The following is a 17,844-nucleotide window of genomic DNA, read 5'->3' on the forward strand; positions in this document are numbered from 1 at the left end:
AATCTGAATCTGAAATCTGAATCTGAAATCTGAATCTGAAATCTGAATCTGAAATCTGAATCTGAAATCTGAATCTGAAATCTGAATCTGAAATCTGAATCTGAAATCTGAATCTGAAATCTGAATCTGAAATCTGAATCTGAAATCTGAATCTGAAATCTGAATCTGAAATCTGAATCTGAAATCTGAATCTGAAATCTGAATCTGAAATCTGAATCTGAAATCTGAATCTGAAATCTGAATCTGAAATCTGAATCTGAAATCTGAATCTGAAATCTGAATCTGAAATCTGAATCTGAAATCTGAATCTGAAATCTGAATCTGAAATCTGAATCTGAAATCTGAATCTGAAATCTGAATCTGAAATCTGAAATCTGAATCTGAAATCTGAATCTGAAATCTGAATCTGAAATCTACCAGTCTTGGTCAAGACGTGGACGCGAACAGACGTATTCTGTGCAGCAATCCGATTAAGTTTCGTTTCATTTCCACGTGTGTGGGAACATTTTTCTCTCGCTTTTTAACGGAAACTATCGTGTGTAGTTAATCATGGATAAGACGCGTAAAAATACGGTGAAAATGGTTTTTGCAGCAAACGCTAAAGCTCCAGCGCATTTGGACGTTTTGCGGTTCACCATGAACGTTCTAAAACTGCCGGCCACATGTGTTCACTCCGTCTATAAAGATGAAAATGAGCAGTGTTTTTTCATCAAATTTCTTGATGAGCTCGGTTTTAACCAGTTTTTAAGCAACGTGGCGGAAGAGTATTTGTTCCAGTATACTGGTGGACAGACTACAATGGTTAAAATTGTGATTGCAAACCGACTATTCAGATACGTACGCATCTTTAATCTTCCTCCCGAAACCGAGGATAGAGAGATCGCTGCGGCGCTAAGCAAATTTGGGACGATCAGACAACATGTCCGAGAACGATACCCGCTGGATTACGGTTATGCTGTCTTCAGCGGAATCCGTGGTGTCCACATCGAGATCACCAAGGAGATACCTGCAAATCTGTTCATCGGCCATTGTAAAGCTCGTCTCTATTACGACGGTCTTAAGAACAGATGTTTCCAATGTAACCAGGAGGGACATCTGAAAGCGGACTGCCCGAAAACCCCGAAGCTTCAAGGTCGACTTGAAGACGGTAGCAAAACATCCCAATCAACAGCCGAAAAAGAAGAATCGTACCGAAGCATTGTAGCTGCTGCTATTGCCAACAATAATCGACCCGAATCACCGACTCCGCTGGCCTTCACATCTCTACAAGCAAAAAATAGTAGCATCGCTTCGAAACCGAGTGCTATCAACCAGAATCAAGAAAAATCGCCGAACACTACGAAGCCACCATCATCTAACGATAAAAGCTTAGTCGTGGAAAAAGCTTTATCGTTAAGCGCAGACGAACGAGATGACCGTAACCGAGACGACTCCAACTTTGTACTTGTCACAAAGAAGCGTGATAGAGTACAGCAATCATCATCGGAAGGAAGCCCCGATTCGGATAAATTGGTTCGTGGCCGGACGAATCTTCGCAGCTCCAAGGTATCCCGCACAAGATCACGTACGAGATCGCGCACGCGATCGAGCAATAGTGTACATTAATCTCAAATGGTAAGCCGAAACTTTGAACTCCTGATATTGACTCCCGTTTCATACTTTATTTGGATTCTTGCAATGTGTAGTACTAGATTTTCATCTCCGATTTTTTTTGTTATCAAAGATTAGCATAGGAAAGATGTTCATAAGAATTTTTGAATTGTATTTTGTAGAATCGTTAATTACGTAAAGGATGTTTCTTTTATTTATTATTTGTTTCTCGTTCATTTAACTGTTAGATGTCATTCATACGGAAAATAGCTACAGTTAATTTAAATGCAATCAATTCTGATATAAAAAAATCCCTTTTTCGCGACTTTGTTTGGAACTACGACTTGAATATTGTTTTTGTTCAGGAGCTATCATTTGAAAATTTTGCTTTTTTGCCCTCACACGTGGCTCTCGTTAACATCAGCTCTGACAAGAAAGGAACTGGAGTTTTAATTCGTAATAACATTGTTTTTTCTAATTTATTATTCAGCTGTAGCGGACGGGTAACATCTGTCCTTATCGATTCAATTAATTTCATTAACATCTATGCCCACTCAGGCAGTAACTTTAAAAAAGAAAGAGATAACCTATTTCAACATGAAATTCTCACCCATTTGACTACCGATTCCGAAAACTTTATAATTGGTGACTTCAATTGTGTTTTGCTCCCTGATGACATGACAGGTACTGTGAAAAATTATAGTAGTGGTCTCTTAAATCTTATCAATGGATTAAATTTTAAAGATGTAGAGAAAGAAATTCTAAAATCCAGAGTAAATTATACTTATATTCGAGGTTCAACTAAGTCTCGATTAGATCGCGCGTATACTTCTGATTTTATTTTGAAGAATGTGAGCAATATACAAACTATACCATTAGCCTTTTCATACCATTACAGTGTAAATTTTAAACTCAAACTTATTAATCAATCTACTATAATTCAAACGGGGCGCGGATATTGGAAATTAAATTCTTACTTTTTGAAAAATGATGAAACTTCCAATGATTTTGAACAACTTTATCAAAACTTAAAATATAGAAATTCATTTAGAAATCTAAGTTTTTGGTGGAACTCTGATTTTAAAGCCAATGTCAGGAAGTTTTTTAAGAAAATAAGTTACCAAAGAAGTTCACAAATGACTTGTGAAAAATCGTTTTATTATAAGTGTTTATTTGAACTCATGGAAAAACAAAAATCAAACGAATTATTAAATGATGAAATAGCTTTTGTAAAAAGCAAACTTATGGAAATAGAACAGCAAAATGTAGATTTTTATAGAAATAACTTTAAACCCTCTTCTATTTTAGAAGACGAAAAAATGAGTATATATCAAATTTCTTCCAGAATAAAACAAGTCACATCTTCAAAGTTGTTATCTCTTCGCATTAAAATCAATTAGTAACGGATACACTTATAATCAAAAAAACAATAGAAGATTTTTATAAAAAAGCTTTTCAAAAAAACGATTCTTACACAAATAATAATGATGACATTTTAAATTATTTGACTAGAAAATTAAACGATGAAGACAAGCAAAATCTTATAAGACCAATTGAGGTTGAAGAAGTAAATCATGTGCTAGATAACGCCTCAAAAAATTCATCTCCTGGACCCGATGGTCTAAGCTACAGTTTTTATAAAAAATATTTTAATATTCTCAAAAATGACATGGTAATGCTTTTTAATATGTATCTCCGAGAAAACGTTTACCCACCAGGAATATTCACCGCGGGAATCATTACTTTAATACCGAAAAAAGGAAACTCTCATGAGCTCGAAAATAGAAGGCCCATTAGCATGCTGAACACGGACTATAAAATATTTACAAAAGTTTTGTGGAATAGGCTACAACCCCTCTTGAGTAAATTAATTGGTTCAGGCCAAACAGCTAGTCTTCCAGATAGCTCGTGTATAAGAAATCTTCAAAGTATTCGAAACATTGTGATACAATCCCAGCGATCAAGAAGTTTTAAATGTTTACTTTTGAGCATAGATCTTGAAAAAGCCTTCGATCGCGTCGATCACAATTATCTCTGGCAAATCCTCGAAAAATATGAATTTCCACCTGAATTTGTTACATGTTTAGAGCGACTTTATTTGAATGCCACATCCAAAGTACTTTTTAATGGTTTTTTGACAGATGCTATCCAAATAAAATCATCAGTCCGACAAGGTTGCCCTTTAAGTATGGCATTGTTTTGCTTATATATTGAACCCTTAATTCGAATGTTATATGATTCAATCAGTGGATGTTTGATAGACAATGAATTTATAAAAATGATGGCTTATGCTGATGATATCACCTTGTTCATAAAAAATAATCACGAATTCGACAAAGCTTTAGAAGTTATCAATTACTTTAGTATTTACGCAAAAATCAAAATCAATATCAAAAAGTCACAATACATGCGATTTAACAACTGTTTGTCAGGACCGCATTGTATAAAAGAAGTCGATCAAATGAAAATATTAGGAATTAGTTTTAACCAAACGTTTCGCCATACTGTAGATAATAGTTATTCTGAATTGATAAAACAACTTTGCTTTACTATTTCTGTTCACAATAGACGTCACCTTAACATTATCCAAAAAGTTTTTATTTTAAATACTTATATACTGTCCAAAATTTGGTATATTGCTCAAGTTTTTCCAACAGAGAATAAGTACATAGCTAAAATCAGACAAATGTGTAGTAATTTTATATGGAAAGGATTCATATACAAAGTATCGAAACAACAATTGTACCTTCCTACATTCAAAGGCGGTCTATCTTTGCAAGATATTGAAACTAAAGCTAAAAGTCTTTTTTTTTTAAATATATTATTTAAAAACAAGCATTCTGAGCCAGATGATGATAATTTCATGTTGAATCAATTAAATAATACCAACCTTACAAGAAACGCTCGAAAATGGATATCAATTGCATTAAACTTAAAACCATTTACTCATCTGTGTACTTCTAAATTAATATATGATTATCTCTTAAATGAAATGAACATAGTTCCAAAAGCTGTTAACGAATTTCCGTACATGAAGTGGGATACAATGTTTGATAATTTTTCAAAAAATTTCCTTTCAAGTGATAGCAAAACTGCACTTTTCACGGTGTTCAACGATGTGGTTCCAACTAATAGTAAACTTTTCAATCATAAAATAGGAGGGATATCTTCACCTAGATGTGTGTGCGGAGAGCTAGATTCAATTAAACACAGAATCAAACTTTGCGAGAATTCAAAAATTATTTGGAATTTTATAAAAGACATTATTCGAGATAGAATTAAAATTTATATTGATGATCCAGAAGAATTGATTTCGGTAGTAATTGGTGAGAATAGTTGCAAACTTAAAGCAGGGCTATGGTTAACAGTTGAAGCTATGGCTTACAACTTAAACCATCATGGAAAAACGAACATCAATCGGTTAAATGATTTCAAGAGACAAATACGCGAAGTTCGTTGGAATAATAAATCTATATTTGAAAAGCATTTCAAGAGTTTTTTGAACATCTGTTAGTTTATAATATGTAGTAGATCAGAGTAGGAAATTTATGTACATGTTTTGCTAGTCGTAAGAAATGGATAAATAAACAGGATTTGTAACCGGAAAAAAAAATCTGAAATCTGAATCTGAAATCTGAATCTGAAATCTGAATCTGAAATCTGAATCTGAAATCTGAATCTGAAATCTGAATCTGAAATCTGAATCTGAAATCTGAATCTGAAATCTGAATCTGAAATCTGAATCTGAAATCTGAATCTGAAATCTGAATCTGAAATCTGAATCTGAAATCTGAATCTGAAATCTGAATCTGAAATCTGAATCTGAAATCTGAATCTGAAATCTGAATCTGAAATCTGAATCTGAAATCTGAATCTGAAATCTGAATCTGAAATCTGAATCTGAAATCTGAATCTGAAATCTGAATCTGAAATCTGAATCTGAAATCTGAATCTGAAATCTGAATCTGAAATCTGACTCTGAAATCTGAATCTGAAATCTGAATCTGAAATCTGAAATCTGAATCTGAAATCTGAATCTGAAATCTGAATCTGAAATCTGAATCTGAAATCTGAATCTGAAATCTGAATCTGAAATCTGAATCTGAAATCTGAATCTGAAATCTGAATCTGAAATCTGAATCTGAAATCTGAATCTGAAATCTGAATCTGAAATTTGAATCTGAAATCTGAATCTGAAATCTGAATCTGAAATCTGAATCTGAAATCTGAATCTGAAATCTGAATCTGAAATCTGAATCTGAAATCTGAATCTGAAATCTGAATCTGAAATCTGAATCTGAAATCTGAATCGGAAATCTGATTCGGAAATCTGAATCTGAAATCTGAATCTTAAAATCTGAATCTGAAATCTGAATCTGAATCTAAATAAAAATCATCTGTTGTTTGTAATCAAATATTCTACAGATTTTTATTTTGTATCTATGTTTCACAGTATTAAGAAATCTCGACTCAAAAATATTGTTTTTTTTTATATTACATTCCTGGATAATTCTTTAAACACATCATTTTAATAAGATTTATTTGGGAACTTTAACGTGGTCAGTTCTATAAACCAACACTAAAAACATTACTGAATTTCATATATGTAAAACTAAAAAAAGATTGTTCATATTTTATGTTACACAAATAAAAACATGAATTATTATTATTACTATTTATATACAGTAGGGCAGAGTAAACTAAAAAAAATACTAGCCAGCATCATATGCTCAAGTCGCCACAAAGAAAAGGCAATTGAGCTTTTCCACCCTTCTCTCAGCCCTCGAAACACAAGCAAATATGTTTATCGTTTGCAAAGCACGCACAAAGAACAAATAAAGATGCCAAACTCGGCCATACCTCTCGAGACGAAATCAATTTCCACATAGTCAACGCCGTAATCGTTTATGACAGTACAGTTGTAGCCTCCGAAGTGCTCCCTTTGGCTGTTGTGAATGATTAACGTCGACTTGACACCTTCCGGTTGGAAGCTCTCGACGATGCTGTACTGGCCGTCGGAATGGCTGGTGTTAATTTCGCGTCCATTGTGCACCCAGATGATGTGCTTTGCCTTCGGAACGGAGAAGGCCTCACACTCGAGCCGTCCGGTGTCGGTTATGGTTCCAAACTGCTGCCTGGGTGAGCTAATGCTGGGTGGACCCCGAAGATATACGGTCGCTTCCGCCTCTATCTCCGGAAAGTCAAGAACCGTTGCCTTGCAGATGTAACGCCCAGCCGTGGCCACAGTCGCCGTCATAGTGAGGTTAGACGAAGCGGACATTATCCGACCGGACTCTTCATGAACCCAAACAATATCCGGCGAAGGATTGCCGTCTACGTCGCACGATAGGGTCACCACCGTGTCCAAATCGGCCTCTACAGATTTCGGTAGACTGCGAAAGAGAGGCCCATAGCCAATGTCCAGGGTTTCGCTTTCCTCGCTCTTCCCCACCACGTTGCGGGCCTCACATTTCACAATCATCTCGTGGTGCTTTCTGCTGATATTGTATATGACCTGTAAAAAGCACATGAGCATCATAAAACGGTACTCAGAGTGCCCATTAGAAAACCTTACCAGTTCCGTGGCAAAATCCCCAGTCATCATCTCGTGTCCCACGTACCATCGAAACGTCACTTCCGGTGGATTTGCCTCGGCCTTGCAACGCAACCGAACGTCCATTCCCTCAACAATCCGTTGGGTCGAATCGCCGCTGCCAGGTCTTCCGCTGGTCACCTCAATCGTTACCTTCGGAGCATATTTGACTTCCAGCTTCAGATGGACAGAGCGCTCTGTCCGGTCTGCGGTATTTTGGGCCTGGCACGTTAGGGTTGTGTTATGGTGCTCTCGTTTCGGTATCAGCTTCAGGATTGATTTGGCCGTAAATCGCCGGGCATCCGGAAGGGATTCTTTCATATATTCGATGCCGTCCATCAGCACGTTACCCAAACCATCAATCCACGTTATCTGGAAGGAGAAGGTAGGAACGAGATTTATTTTTTTTCTGTTCGCAATTTGTACGAAAATAATCATATTAATTTCAGTTTCATATTTTTATTAATATATTGTGTAAGCAGGTCAATGTTTTTTCTTTCAAGAAAAAAAACCAAGACTTAACCACTGACAAAGTATAAGCGCCAAAATAAAAAAAAAATGCGTTGCCTCAATTAACGTCCAATAAACAAACGTTTTTTTTTTGGAAAAATGTTGTAGGCCTTGTTTTCATTTCAGAAGATCATTCTCATGAAAAAAGTTTATAAAAAATATCAATGGAATTGACTGGAACACAACGAAGTTCAAGTGCCTTTTTCTCGAATTCAACTTTTATGCACTTATACCCTTTTAGCTCCGAAGGCCTCATTTTTTATAAAGCATCCCGCGTACCGATTATTTTTGATAAAACCACGCGTTTAAATGGCGTAAAATAGAATCTTTTAAATAACCAGGTATTTAAAAATTTGCGAAAATGTCTAATTTGACGCACTCTACTATTAAGCCAAGCTTAAATTTTAAAAGATAGTTTTCAATTCTTACCTCTGCAGCGGGCCGCCCACCAGCCGAGACGCATTCCAGTTCAACTTCCCGGTCCTCGGTTGTCACCATAAAGTCGCCTTGCACTATCTTGGGCGGTTCGGGTGGCACCAGCACCATCAACGTGGCGAATCGAGACCTAATCCCAGGGGTACCTAACATGAGTGCAACATCGATTTCGGTGTCACACAGCACAAGAAATGAAAGATAACCTTAGTATGGCCGGGCTCGTTGAGAAATGAGCTGTGAAATCTGAACAGAATACGAAATTGTTCACTGTTCGCTACCCTGCTCCACAATTCTCCCTCTCCCCCACACTCAGTTACTTACCTCTCTTTCCTGGTCCAACTTGGCACTGGTACTTGGCGTCGTCGTCCAGCATCACCGGGAAGATGTCCAGGGAAAAATCTCCCTCGTCATCGCTGCCGACCATCGAGTACCGTTCGAATCCGCTCAGATTCCGGTGGGTTCCCAGCCCAAAGTCATCTTTCGTCCACTGCAATTGAACAAAACGGAAGACAAGAACAAAACAAAGCAGTGAGATGGAGCAGTAATCATTCAAGTAAAGTAGGTGACGTTGTAGGAACGTGTCTCAATCATCGTACGCAATGCGACCATCGAAGGGCTCGGGCATAAAATACGCCTTCTGGATATTCCTATTTCCAGCCATTCGTTATTTTCCGTTTCAATGCAATGCACAGTAACGATAACATTTTTTACAAGCTGTATAATTATTTTTAAAAAAGGTCCTTTTAATACTTTTTAACACAGTTAACAGAAGAAAGGCTCCCTTAACCGGGCTACCGGACTCCTTATGGAGTGGATAATTATGCCCTTGACAAATTCTGCACCTTCTGCCAAGGATACGTCTCGCCTTGCGATGTTTGTATTCTTCAGATGAAGTATAGATGTTTATATTCTCTATCATTAGGCTTTTTCAATTTGCCTATGGATAATCAAAATATTTTTGTTATTATTTCTATTTTCGTCATGACCTAGTTTATAATAATAATCAAATTAAATTTCTTTTTCAAGTTTAATTAGTATAAAATTCAGGAAAAATATTCAGTTAGGCTTCCGCTTTTCCAAATTCGAATTGCCGGGCCTTACGCTTAACCCCTGCCATCAGATTTTGTACAGCCACCTTGTCCATCTTCTTCGCCGCAGAAAGCCAGTTTGCCTTGAACTGCTGCTCGTCCTTAGCAGTTTTTTTGGTCTTCTTTAAGTTCCGCTTGACAATAGCCCAGTATTTCTCAATTGGGCGGAGCTCTGGCGTGTTGGAAGGGTTCTTGTCCTTGGGAACCACCTGCACGTTGTTGACGGCGTACCACTCCATGGCCTTTTTACCGTAATGGCAAGATGCCAAATCCGGCCAAAACATTACGGAACAACCCTGTTTCTTCAGGAAAGGCAGCAGACGTTTATTCAAACACTCTTTCGCGTAAATTTTTTGGTTTACAGTCCCGGAAGCTATGAAAATGTTGCTTTTCAAGCCACAGGTACAGATGGCTTGCCAAACCAGATATTTCTTCGCGAACTTTGACAGTTTCATGTGCTTGAAAATATCTGGTACCTTTCCCCTTCCTTTTGCCGTATAAAACTCCTATCCCGGAAACTGCTTGTAGTCGGCTTTGACGTACACTGCCGGCCAAAAGTTTGGGATCACCCGCCTAAAAACATGCAAATTTTGATCGTTCATATCTCAGCCGTCTTAGGCCATATTGCAAATCTTCTGATCTTATTTGAAAGATAATGAGCAATAGCTATTTCGGAGGTATTTTGCCCATAAATAATGTTTTAGTTTTGCACCTAAAACTTAACCTAAAGTTAGAGCATTTTCAAAAAAACGCACTCAGTATTCAAAGCCGATCATCTCGCGATAGGGTGGACCAAATTTCAAAATTTGAGTTGCATTAGAATCCTTATTCTATACTTCTCAAAATACAATCAAAAAGTTTTGTGCAAAAATTTAAGAATGTACTTTTAATTAATAAAATAAACACTTAAGTTATCGTCCAAAAGTTTGGGATCACCCCTCAGTATGGTGTATTGGCCAAAAACATGCAAATTTATCTCATTCATATCTTTCTCATCTAACATCGTATTGCAGATCTGAAGGGTGCATTTGAAAGCTTAGGAATTGTTGTTTTTCCATAAATTCATACAAAAATTATATTTTATAGTCAGAACCATAAACAATTTACTTGAAATTAATTGTTTTTTGAAAATTCACACTAATGATTGTGAATTTTTTATGGTTATGGATTTAAAATATAATTTTTTAATGAATTAATTAAAAAACAACAATTCCTAAGCTTTCAAATGCACCCTTCAGATCTGCAATACGATGTTAGATAAGAAAGATATGAATGAGATAAATTTGCATGTTTTTGAAAAAATGATCCCAAACTTTTGGTCGATACACCATACTAGGGGTGATCCCAAACTTTTGGACGATAACTTAAGTGTCTGTTTTATTAATTAAAAGTACATTCTTAAATTTTTGCACAAAATTTTTTGATTGTGTTTTGAGAAGTATAGAATAAGGATTCTAATGCAACTCAAATTTTGAAATTTGGTCCACCCTATCGCGAGATGATCGGCTTTGAATATTGAGTGCGTTTTTTTGAAAATGCTCTAACTTTAGGTTAAGTTTTAGGTGCAAAACTAAAACATTATTTCTGGGCAAAATAACTCCGAAATAGCTATTACTCATTATCTTTCAAATGAGTTCAGAAGATTTGCAATATGTCCTAAGACGGCTGAGATATGAACGATCAAAATTTGCATGTTTTTTAGCGGGTGATCCCAAACTTTTGGCCGGCAGTGTAGGTTTCGTCATCCATTACCACGCAGTCAAACTTCGTCAGCATCGTTGTGTACAGCCTCCAGGATCGTGCTTTGGCCGTCGAATTTTGTTTATCATCGCGATTTGGAGTCACTACCTTCTTGTAAGACGATAGTCCGGCTCGTTTTTTGGCTCGATGCACGGTTGTAGACGGTACACCCAGCTTATTTGTGGCATCTCGGAGAGAGAGGTTAGAGTTTCGCTTGAAACTACCGGCAACTCTCTTTGTCGTCTCAGCGGCTTCCGGTTTTCGATTTCTCCTCGATCCAGACTTCCTGGCTGTCGACAAACGTTCTCCAAACACTTAAATTACATTTGTAACGGTTGATTTGGCAACTTTTATCGATTTTGCCAGCTTTGCGTGCGAGTAGCTCGCATTTTCGCGATGCTCGAGCAAAATTTTGATACGCTGCTCTTCTTCCTTGGACGGCATTTTGACAACTGAAGAGTGAATTCCAAAATTAAAATAGGAGCAACATTCTACACACACACACCTTCAAAGTGAGGGGTGTTCGGGTTTTTTTTAATGCAAAATTGAAAGAAATTCGTCAAGTAGATATTGACCAAATTTTGACCGTATCACCCTTTAAGTTGTCATTAGTTGTCGACTTAGCGGGGTTATCTAAATAAGAACGAACAAGTGCCCAAAATAGTGCTTTTTGGCATTGAATATCTCTCTTGAATATAACTGCTTGGTAACTGTGAACAGGAAGCCAAAACTTTGGGGACAACCTCGGGGTGGTCTCTTAATGATAGTTGTTGATCGAACATAAATCACACCTAGCTCTTTAACCAGTGCTTTAACCACTGATCACACTGACAGGACACTTAGAATCAAAAAATTCAATCATTTTCTGTCTTATTTTTTTCTTCTTATTTTGCAGGTTCGCAATACCGACGCACAGTGGTCCAAAACCCAGAAAAGCTGGCAGAAAGTCGATTTTTGAAGCGCTCATAATCATCTATCCAAATATTTAATCGTGTTTCGGCATTTTCAAGCTTCATAAAACCATGAAAATGATAGTCATAAGTTTACCCGTTTAGGAGTTCTCAAAGAAAGGCTGAGAAAAGTTTGAATATTTTTTGAAAATTTCGCAAAGATTTGCTTACATTGAAAAACAAATATATATTCAAATGGCGAATATATTTCGCTTTGCAATTATTTTTATATTTTTGTGAGGCATATTTTACACCTTATGTAAAAAATTTTTTTGTTTTGGAATAAAGTTGAAATTTTTTATATGGAATCTAGTTCCAAAAAACGATTTATATTTAAAGTTTTATAATTTCAAATAGAGATTCACCTTTTGTAAATAAAAAAAAATAGAGATTAAAAAAAACTCCACATAACTTCACTTTAATTTTACGTTGGATAGATTCCCACATTTCTGGACTACAAAATATTGCAAATTGAGCTGCCTTTTTTTGCCATTTTCGAAGAACGAATTCAAAGAGTTGAACTACTTTTTTCTTCAAATTTGACTTCCGAGCCAATAACTTCCCGATTCACGAACTAAATTGATGTTTAATTGGATCTCCAGGTTGAGTTTTCTGAAAAATCCATTCATAAAACATCCTTTTGATATTTTGAAGCACTATCAGTATGAATTTCTGTGCATTTTTTTTTTCAATTAGGACTAACTCCCAAAACACATTTAAATGACGGCTTCTCAAATACTCTCTGATTACTGAGAAAATCATAGAACCGTTTTTTGCTGGTCAAAATTCATGAGAATCAATTGAAACTCGAACAATTGTTAAACACTTTTATGGTATTATTTTAAAGATATGCAATATGAAATAAAGTCAAAAATTAAAACTAAAAGTTAAATTAAAAAATTAAGAAAATATGAAGCACAAAGTTTGTTTTTCTCGTTTCAAATGTAAATTAAGTGTTTTGTGTTAAACAGCCATTGATAGAATGAATGATCATTTAAAAAGAAGCCAACATACTTTCATTTTGAAATTTTGATCAGTTTTTGCGAAATTGTTAAATATTTTTCATCTGTCATAAAAATTTTAAATTGACTTATTTATAAATGAAAAATTAAAAAAGTAATCAGCACCAGAGCGTTGTCAAGTCAATCTGTTTTGATTAAATTTCATATGTATTGTAATTTTGAGATAATTTTAGATACAAGGAACCTTTCTAAGTTTTGAGAGGTTTTGCAGCAATCTTTACGAAAATTTTAATACGAGAATTTACTTACTGAGCTTCAACAAATTTTTAAATTCTTACAGTAACAACAACAAAAAAGCAATTTATCAGAATATGAAAATAATATGTTATTTTTAGTGATATTATGATTATTGAACAACTTTAAAAGGTTTCAGAGCGAAAAATGTTGAAAGCAGACTTTTTTCCAGGTTTTTTTGAGAATTGGACCACTGTGCGACGGTAGGTGGTGAACCTATCATTTTCCCGATACAAATGCCCTGTAGAAAAAATGTAACTGTTGAGCCCGATTTTATCGTAGGAATTGCCTGTTTTTGTTTGACAGTTTTTTTTTTTAAATTTGCTCAAGGACCCTCCGCTCACCCCCTCCACCAAACAGCTCAATTGACCTGCCTAGTGTGGGCTTCTTGGGGCAATAGAAAATCTAGTTTGTCCTAGGTCTGTTAATGTCCGATTGTACTGCAGATTATTCCGATTTTGGGTTTTATGTAAATGGTTTGGAATAACAACGGTAAGATTATGGTGAGATGAAGAGTTAAACAAAATATTATGTACAACAATAACTGTTTGTAATTCACAAAGTGCTCTGAGTGGTAAAGTACCACGATCATCCCTGGAATATAATGATGATGTGGGAGACAACATTGGTAGAGAGAAAATAACTTTGACACATCTATTTTGAAGCGATTGTAGTTTTTTTATTCTTGACTAGCTAACCCGGTGTGCTTTGCTACACCTTTCAAAATCGAATGATATTTTCAGAATTTAATCAAATTTTTATTGTTTTGTTGGCATTATTTTAAATTAAATTATATCATAATTCATAAGCAACCGCTATAATATGAAAGCTGCAGCTGGAGTTTCGAATCGCAACTCAAAAATAACTTAAACTAATATTCTGAATGTTAATCTATAAATTTGTTTTAAAGATCTGATAATTTCAATCTGTTTCTTTAAGCTTCGCCCTAGAAAGAAGGGTCTCAAATTAATCGTATGCAAACAATCCAACTTATAAAATATGGTTGGTTTTGCTTGATATGTTCTGGATTTATGCTAAAAAACTGATAAGAGAGACCCCCCCTGGTTTATTCCCTCCCCCCCTGCTGAATGGAGATCGTGATCTTCAATAATCATACCCATTTTTTTGGTTCCCAAAAATCTTTTTGTAACAAATATTGTTCCATTTAAGTTTTTAAGCTTTACAACAAAATTTATATGGAGCCCTCTCCTTTCTTCTCCTCTCTACAATGTAAGGCGTAAGGGTCTATAACAATCGTAGAAACATATCTCGTAACCAAGTACCTTTCCATGCCATATTTGTTTCCATTTGCTGGCTTCGTTACCATAAATTGAGAACTTATACTAACAAAATTGTATTGGGCTCACCTCTCTCCTCCTGTTTACCTACACACTGAAAGGAGGATAGTGTGTCAGGTAATCATAGAATCATACCAACATGATTTTTATTGAAATACCATCGAATGCCAAATTTGGTTTTATTTGCGTGGTAAATTCTTGAGTTATGCATAAACTTGAAAGGAAGTACCATCCCCCCTTCCGTTCTCCCCATTGAGTGGAGGGTTGAGAACTTAATATTCATAAAAATATTTTTTGTACTTGAATACTTTTTGATGCCATATTTTATTTCATTTGCTCTATTCATGCTCAAGTTATGCAAAAAATGTATGGAAGCCCCCCTTTCCCCCTTTATATCTTTCCGCTGAAAAAAGGTGGGGCGTCAATTTTATAATAGAAACATTTCTCATATCTCATTCCCCTAAAATGCCAAATATGGTTCAATTTGCTCGATCAGCTCTCCGGTTATACTGAAAATTGTAAGAGAGACTTCTTCTCCCCCTTTTCATCAACCTTTTTGAAGGAGTGAGGGATACCAAATGTTCATAGAAGCATTTCTCGTACCCAAATATCGTTTCATGACAAATTTGGTTCCATTTGATGTTGTAGTTCTTGAGTTATGCAATAAAAATTGTATGAAACTTCCCTCCCTCTTTCCTTTCTCCCCGCTGGAAGAAGGAAGGGGTCTCAAACTCTCAAACAATCATTAGAACATGCATGTTCCCTAATATCCATGCCAAATTTGGTTCCATTTGCTTAATTAGTTTTTGAGTTATGTAAAAAATTAAAAAGAGGGCGCCTCTCCCCTTTATATCTCCTTATTGGAAAGAGAGAGGAGTCTCAAATAATCATAGAAATATTTTTCATATCCAAATACCTTCCCATGCCAAATTTGGTTCCATTTGCTTTATTAGTTTTTGAGTTATGTAAAAGATTATGAAAAAGGCCCCTCCCCCTTTCAACTGGAAAGAGGGAGGGATCTCAAATAATCATTGAAATATTTTTCGTATCAAATTACCTTCCCATGCCAAATTTGGTTCCAATATCTTGATTAGTAATCGAGTTATATGAAAAATTGAAAGGTTGCCCCCCTCCCCCTTTCCTATCACCACACTGAGAGGAGGGAGGGGTACATAATATTTATTAAAATATTCCCCGTTCCCAAATACCACCCCATGCCGAGTTTGATACCATTTGCTTGATTGGTTCTCGAGTTATGCAAAACATAGTCTTTTGTTTGGGAGGCCCCTCCCTCCCTTCCTGTTAGGGGGAGGGGTCCCAAACCATAATAGGAACCTTCCCTGGACTCAAATACCCCCACTTGTCAAGTTTCACGTAAATCGGTTCAGTAGTTTCTGAGTCTATAGGGAACAGACAGACAGACAGACAGACAGAAATTCATTTTTATATATACTTATAGATTGACATGCTCGTCCCCAGACAATTATCACGAATTGCAACAAAGAATGCACGCATGCGTAATAAAATTGTAGAATACTCCTTCGCGTTACAAAATGCCTTACTCTTTTCATAACTCCACAAAATGTTGAAATTTTCCTTTCGAGATTGTTGGTGTGATCACTCCAGGTGAGCTTTGAATCTCAGGTTACCCCTAAATATTTGAAACGTTCAACTTTTTCTATTTCATGATCCCGTGCTGTGGTGTCTTTTTCTTGCTAGAATGCTTGAATGCTAGAAGCTTGTGATTCCTTTCATCCGTATGTGTTCTATATCGTTAATGTAAATAAGGAACAACAGGGGACATATGTTGCTTCCTTGGGGTACTCCCGTGGAAATGTTACGAAGCGAGCTCGGTTCACCGTCAACTGAGACAAATTATTTTCTGCCAGAAAGATAGCTTTTTATTATTTGTGTTGCAATACCTCTAACACAATAAATATTCAATCTATCAGGGAGTATGTCATGATTTAACGTTTCAAAAGCTTTTGCTAGATCAATGAACAGTCTTCCAACCATCTTTTTTCAGTCGATATTCTCAACAATGTTGTCAATTTTTGCGGTTATTGCCGTACCCGTGCCACAGCCCGGTCGAAAACCATATTGGTTCGAATAAAGTATTTCATGACGTTCGAAAAAGCTTTGGATTCTTGTGACTAACATCTTTTCTATAAGTTTATTAAATACTGATAATGTGGATATTGGACGATAGTTAGTAGGAGGGAGGGCTTGTGATATAGCTCAGTTGGCAAGTCTGTTGTCTCCTGAGCAGATGTCCGCGAGTTCGAGCCCAAGAGTAAACATCGAACACAGTTGTACCGGATAAGTTTTTCAATAACGATTCGCCAACTGTAACGTTGATAAAGTCGCGAATGCCATAATGATGGTAAAACGACTATAATCGAAACAAAAAAAAAAAATAGTTAGTAGGATTACTGGTGTCACCACTTTTGTGGACTGGGATTAGTTTCGCTAATTTCAGCAATGGGGATACACTTTTGTCGAGATTATATGATTAAATATATTCGAGATTATTTCTGAAAAATGCGGAAAGAAAAGATACTTCCGCTGGTAGATCATCTGGACCATTACTTTTTTTACATCAAGTTCGTTGATCAAAATCATAACTTAATTATGGGTAGAGGGTCTTAAGAAAATTGATGATTGGTTATGCCTTACAGATCACAGAGGGTTAAACAAATTATTCTTGGTTTTACAAGCTAACTCTTCGCCAATTTTGGAGAAATAGCTATTGAATGCCTCACACACTTCCAAATTATTTTTGGTCCTAACTCCATTTACTACAAGTTCAATTTTTACAACTTCTTTTTTCCTATTAAAAGTAGCATTTATTCCTTTCCAAAGTTTAGATTGACATGAACGGTTGAGTAGCCGACTAACTATAATGCATGCGTTTAGTAGATTGTTTCAACTTATCAAGTTTCGCGGAAATATGCTTCAATATATCTTTTAGATGTACGTTATCTGGATACTTTTTTATCCTTTTTATATAATTATTTTTATAGACATTAATTTAAAAATATCGTATGTCATCCATTCACAGTGTTTGTTTTTCAGTTTAACTTTTTTTCTAATTGTTGTCGTACATTCGACGAGTAATAAGTTGATGTGACATCCTGCAAAATATTATCCGCATCCCGATTACAATCGAAGTTTCTTATGAAGTCGATGAATAATGAATTGAGTCGATCTTTATTTATCACCTTTTTCAAAAGGACTGTGCGGACTTTACGTAGTTTTAATACAAAAGAAGTTCAAATTGATAAATGATCACTGAGGTTACTGAAAATTGTATCATTTTGTATCCTATCGTTGTCTTCTAATTTGCAAATGAAGTGGTCGCGAACATTGTTACTTGTAGGCCTG

At 35.8% G+C, this 17,844-nt stretch overlaps 1 protein-coding gene across 1 annotated transcript in view; it reads right to left on the reverse strand.

Moving 5' to 3' along the window:
- LOC129739041 (irregular chiasm C-roughest protein-like) overlaps nucleotides 1-17,844 on the reverse strand; it is a 557,100-nt gene that overhangs the window by 13,736 nt on the left and 525,520 nt on the right. Inside the window, exons 5-8 of the mRNA XM_055730416.1 lie at nucleotides 8,450-8,615; nucleotides 8,123-8,274; nucleotides 7,166-7,555; nucleotides 6,451-7,105 (exon numbers count right to left, since the gene is read on the reverse strand). Coding sequence (XP_055586391.1) covers nucleotides 6,451-7,105; nucleotides 7,166-7,555; nucleotides 8,123-8,274; nucleotides 8,450-8,615 — 1,363 coding nt within the window. The remainder of the gene's footprint in view (nucleotides 1-6,450; nucleotides 7,106-7,165; nucleotides 7,556-8,122; nucleotides 8,275-8,449; nucleotides 8,616-17,844) is intronic.

This window comes from Uranotaenia lowii, chromosome 1, assembly GCF_029784155.1.
Source record: "Uranotaenia lowii strain MFRU-FL chromosome 1, ASM2978415v1, whole genome shotgun sequence".
Classification (NCBI taxonomy): domain Eukaryota; kingdom Metazoa; phylum Arthropoda; class Insecta; order Diptera; family Culicidae; genus Uranotaenia; species Uranotaenia lowii.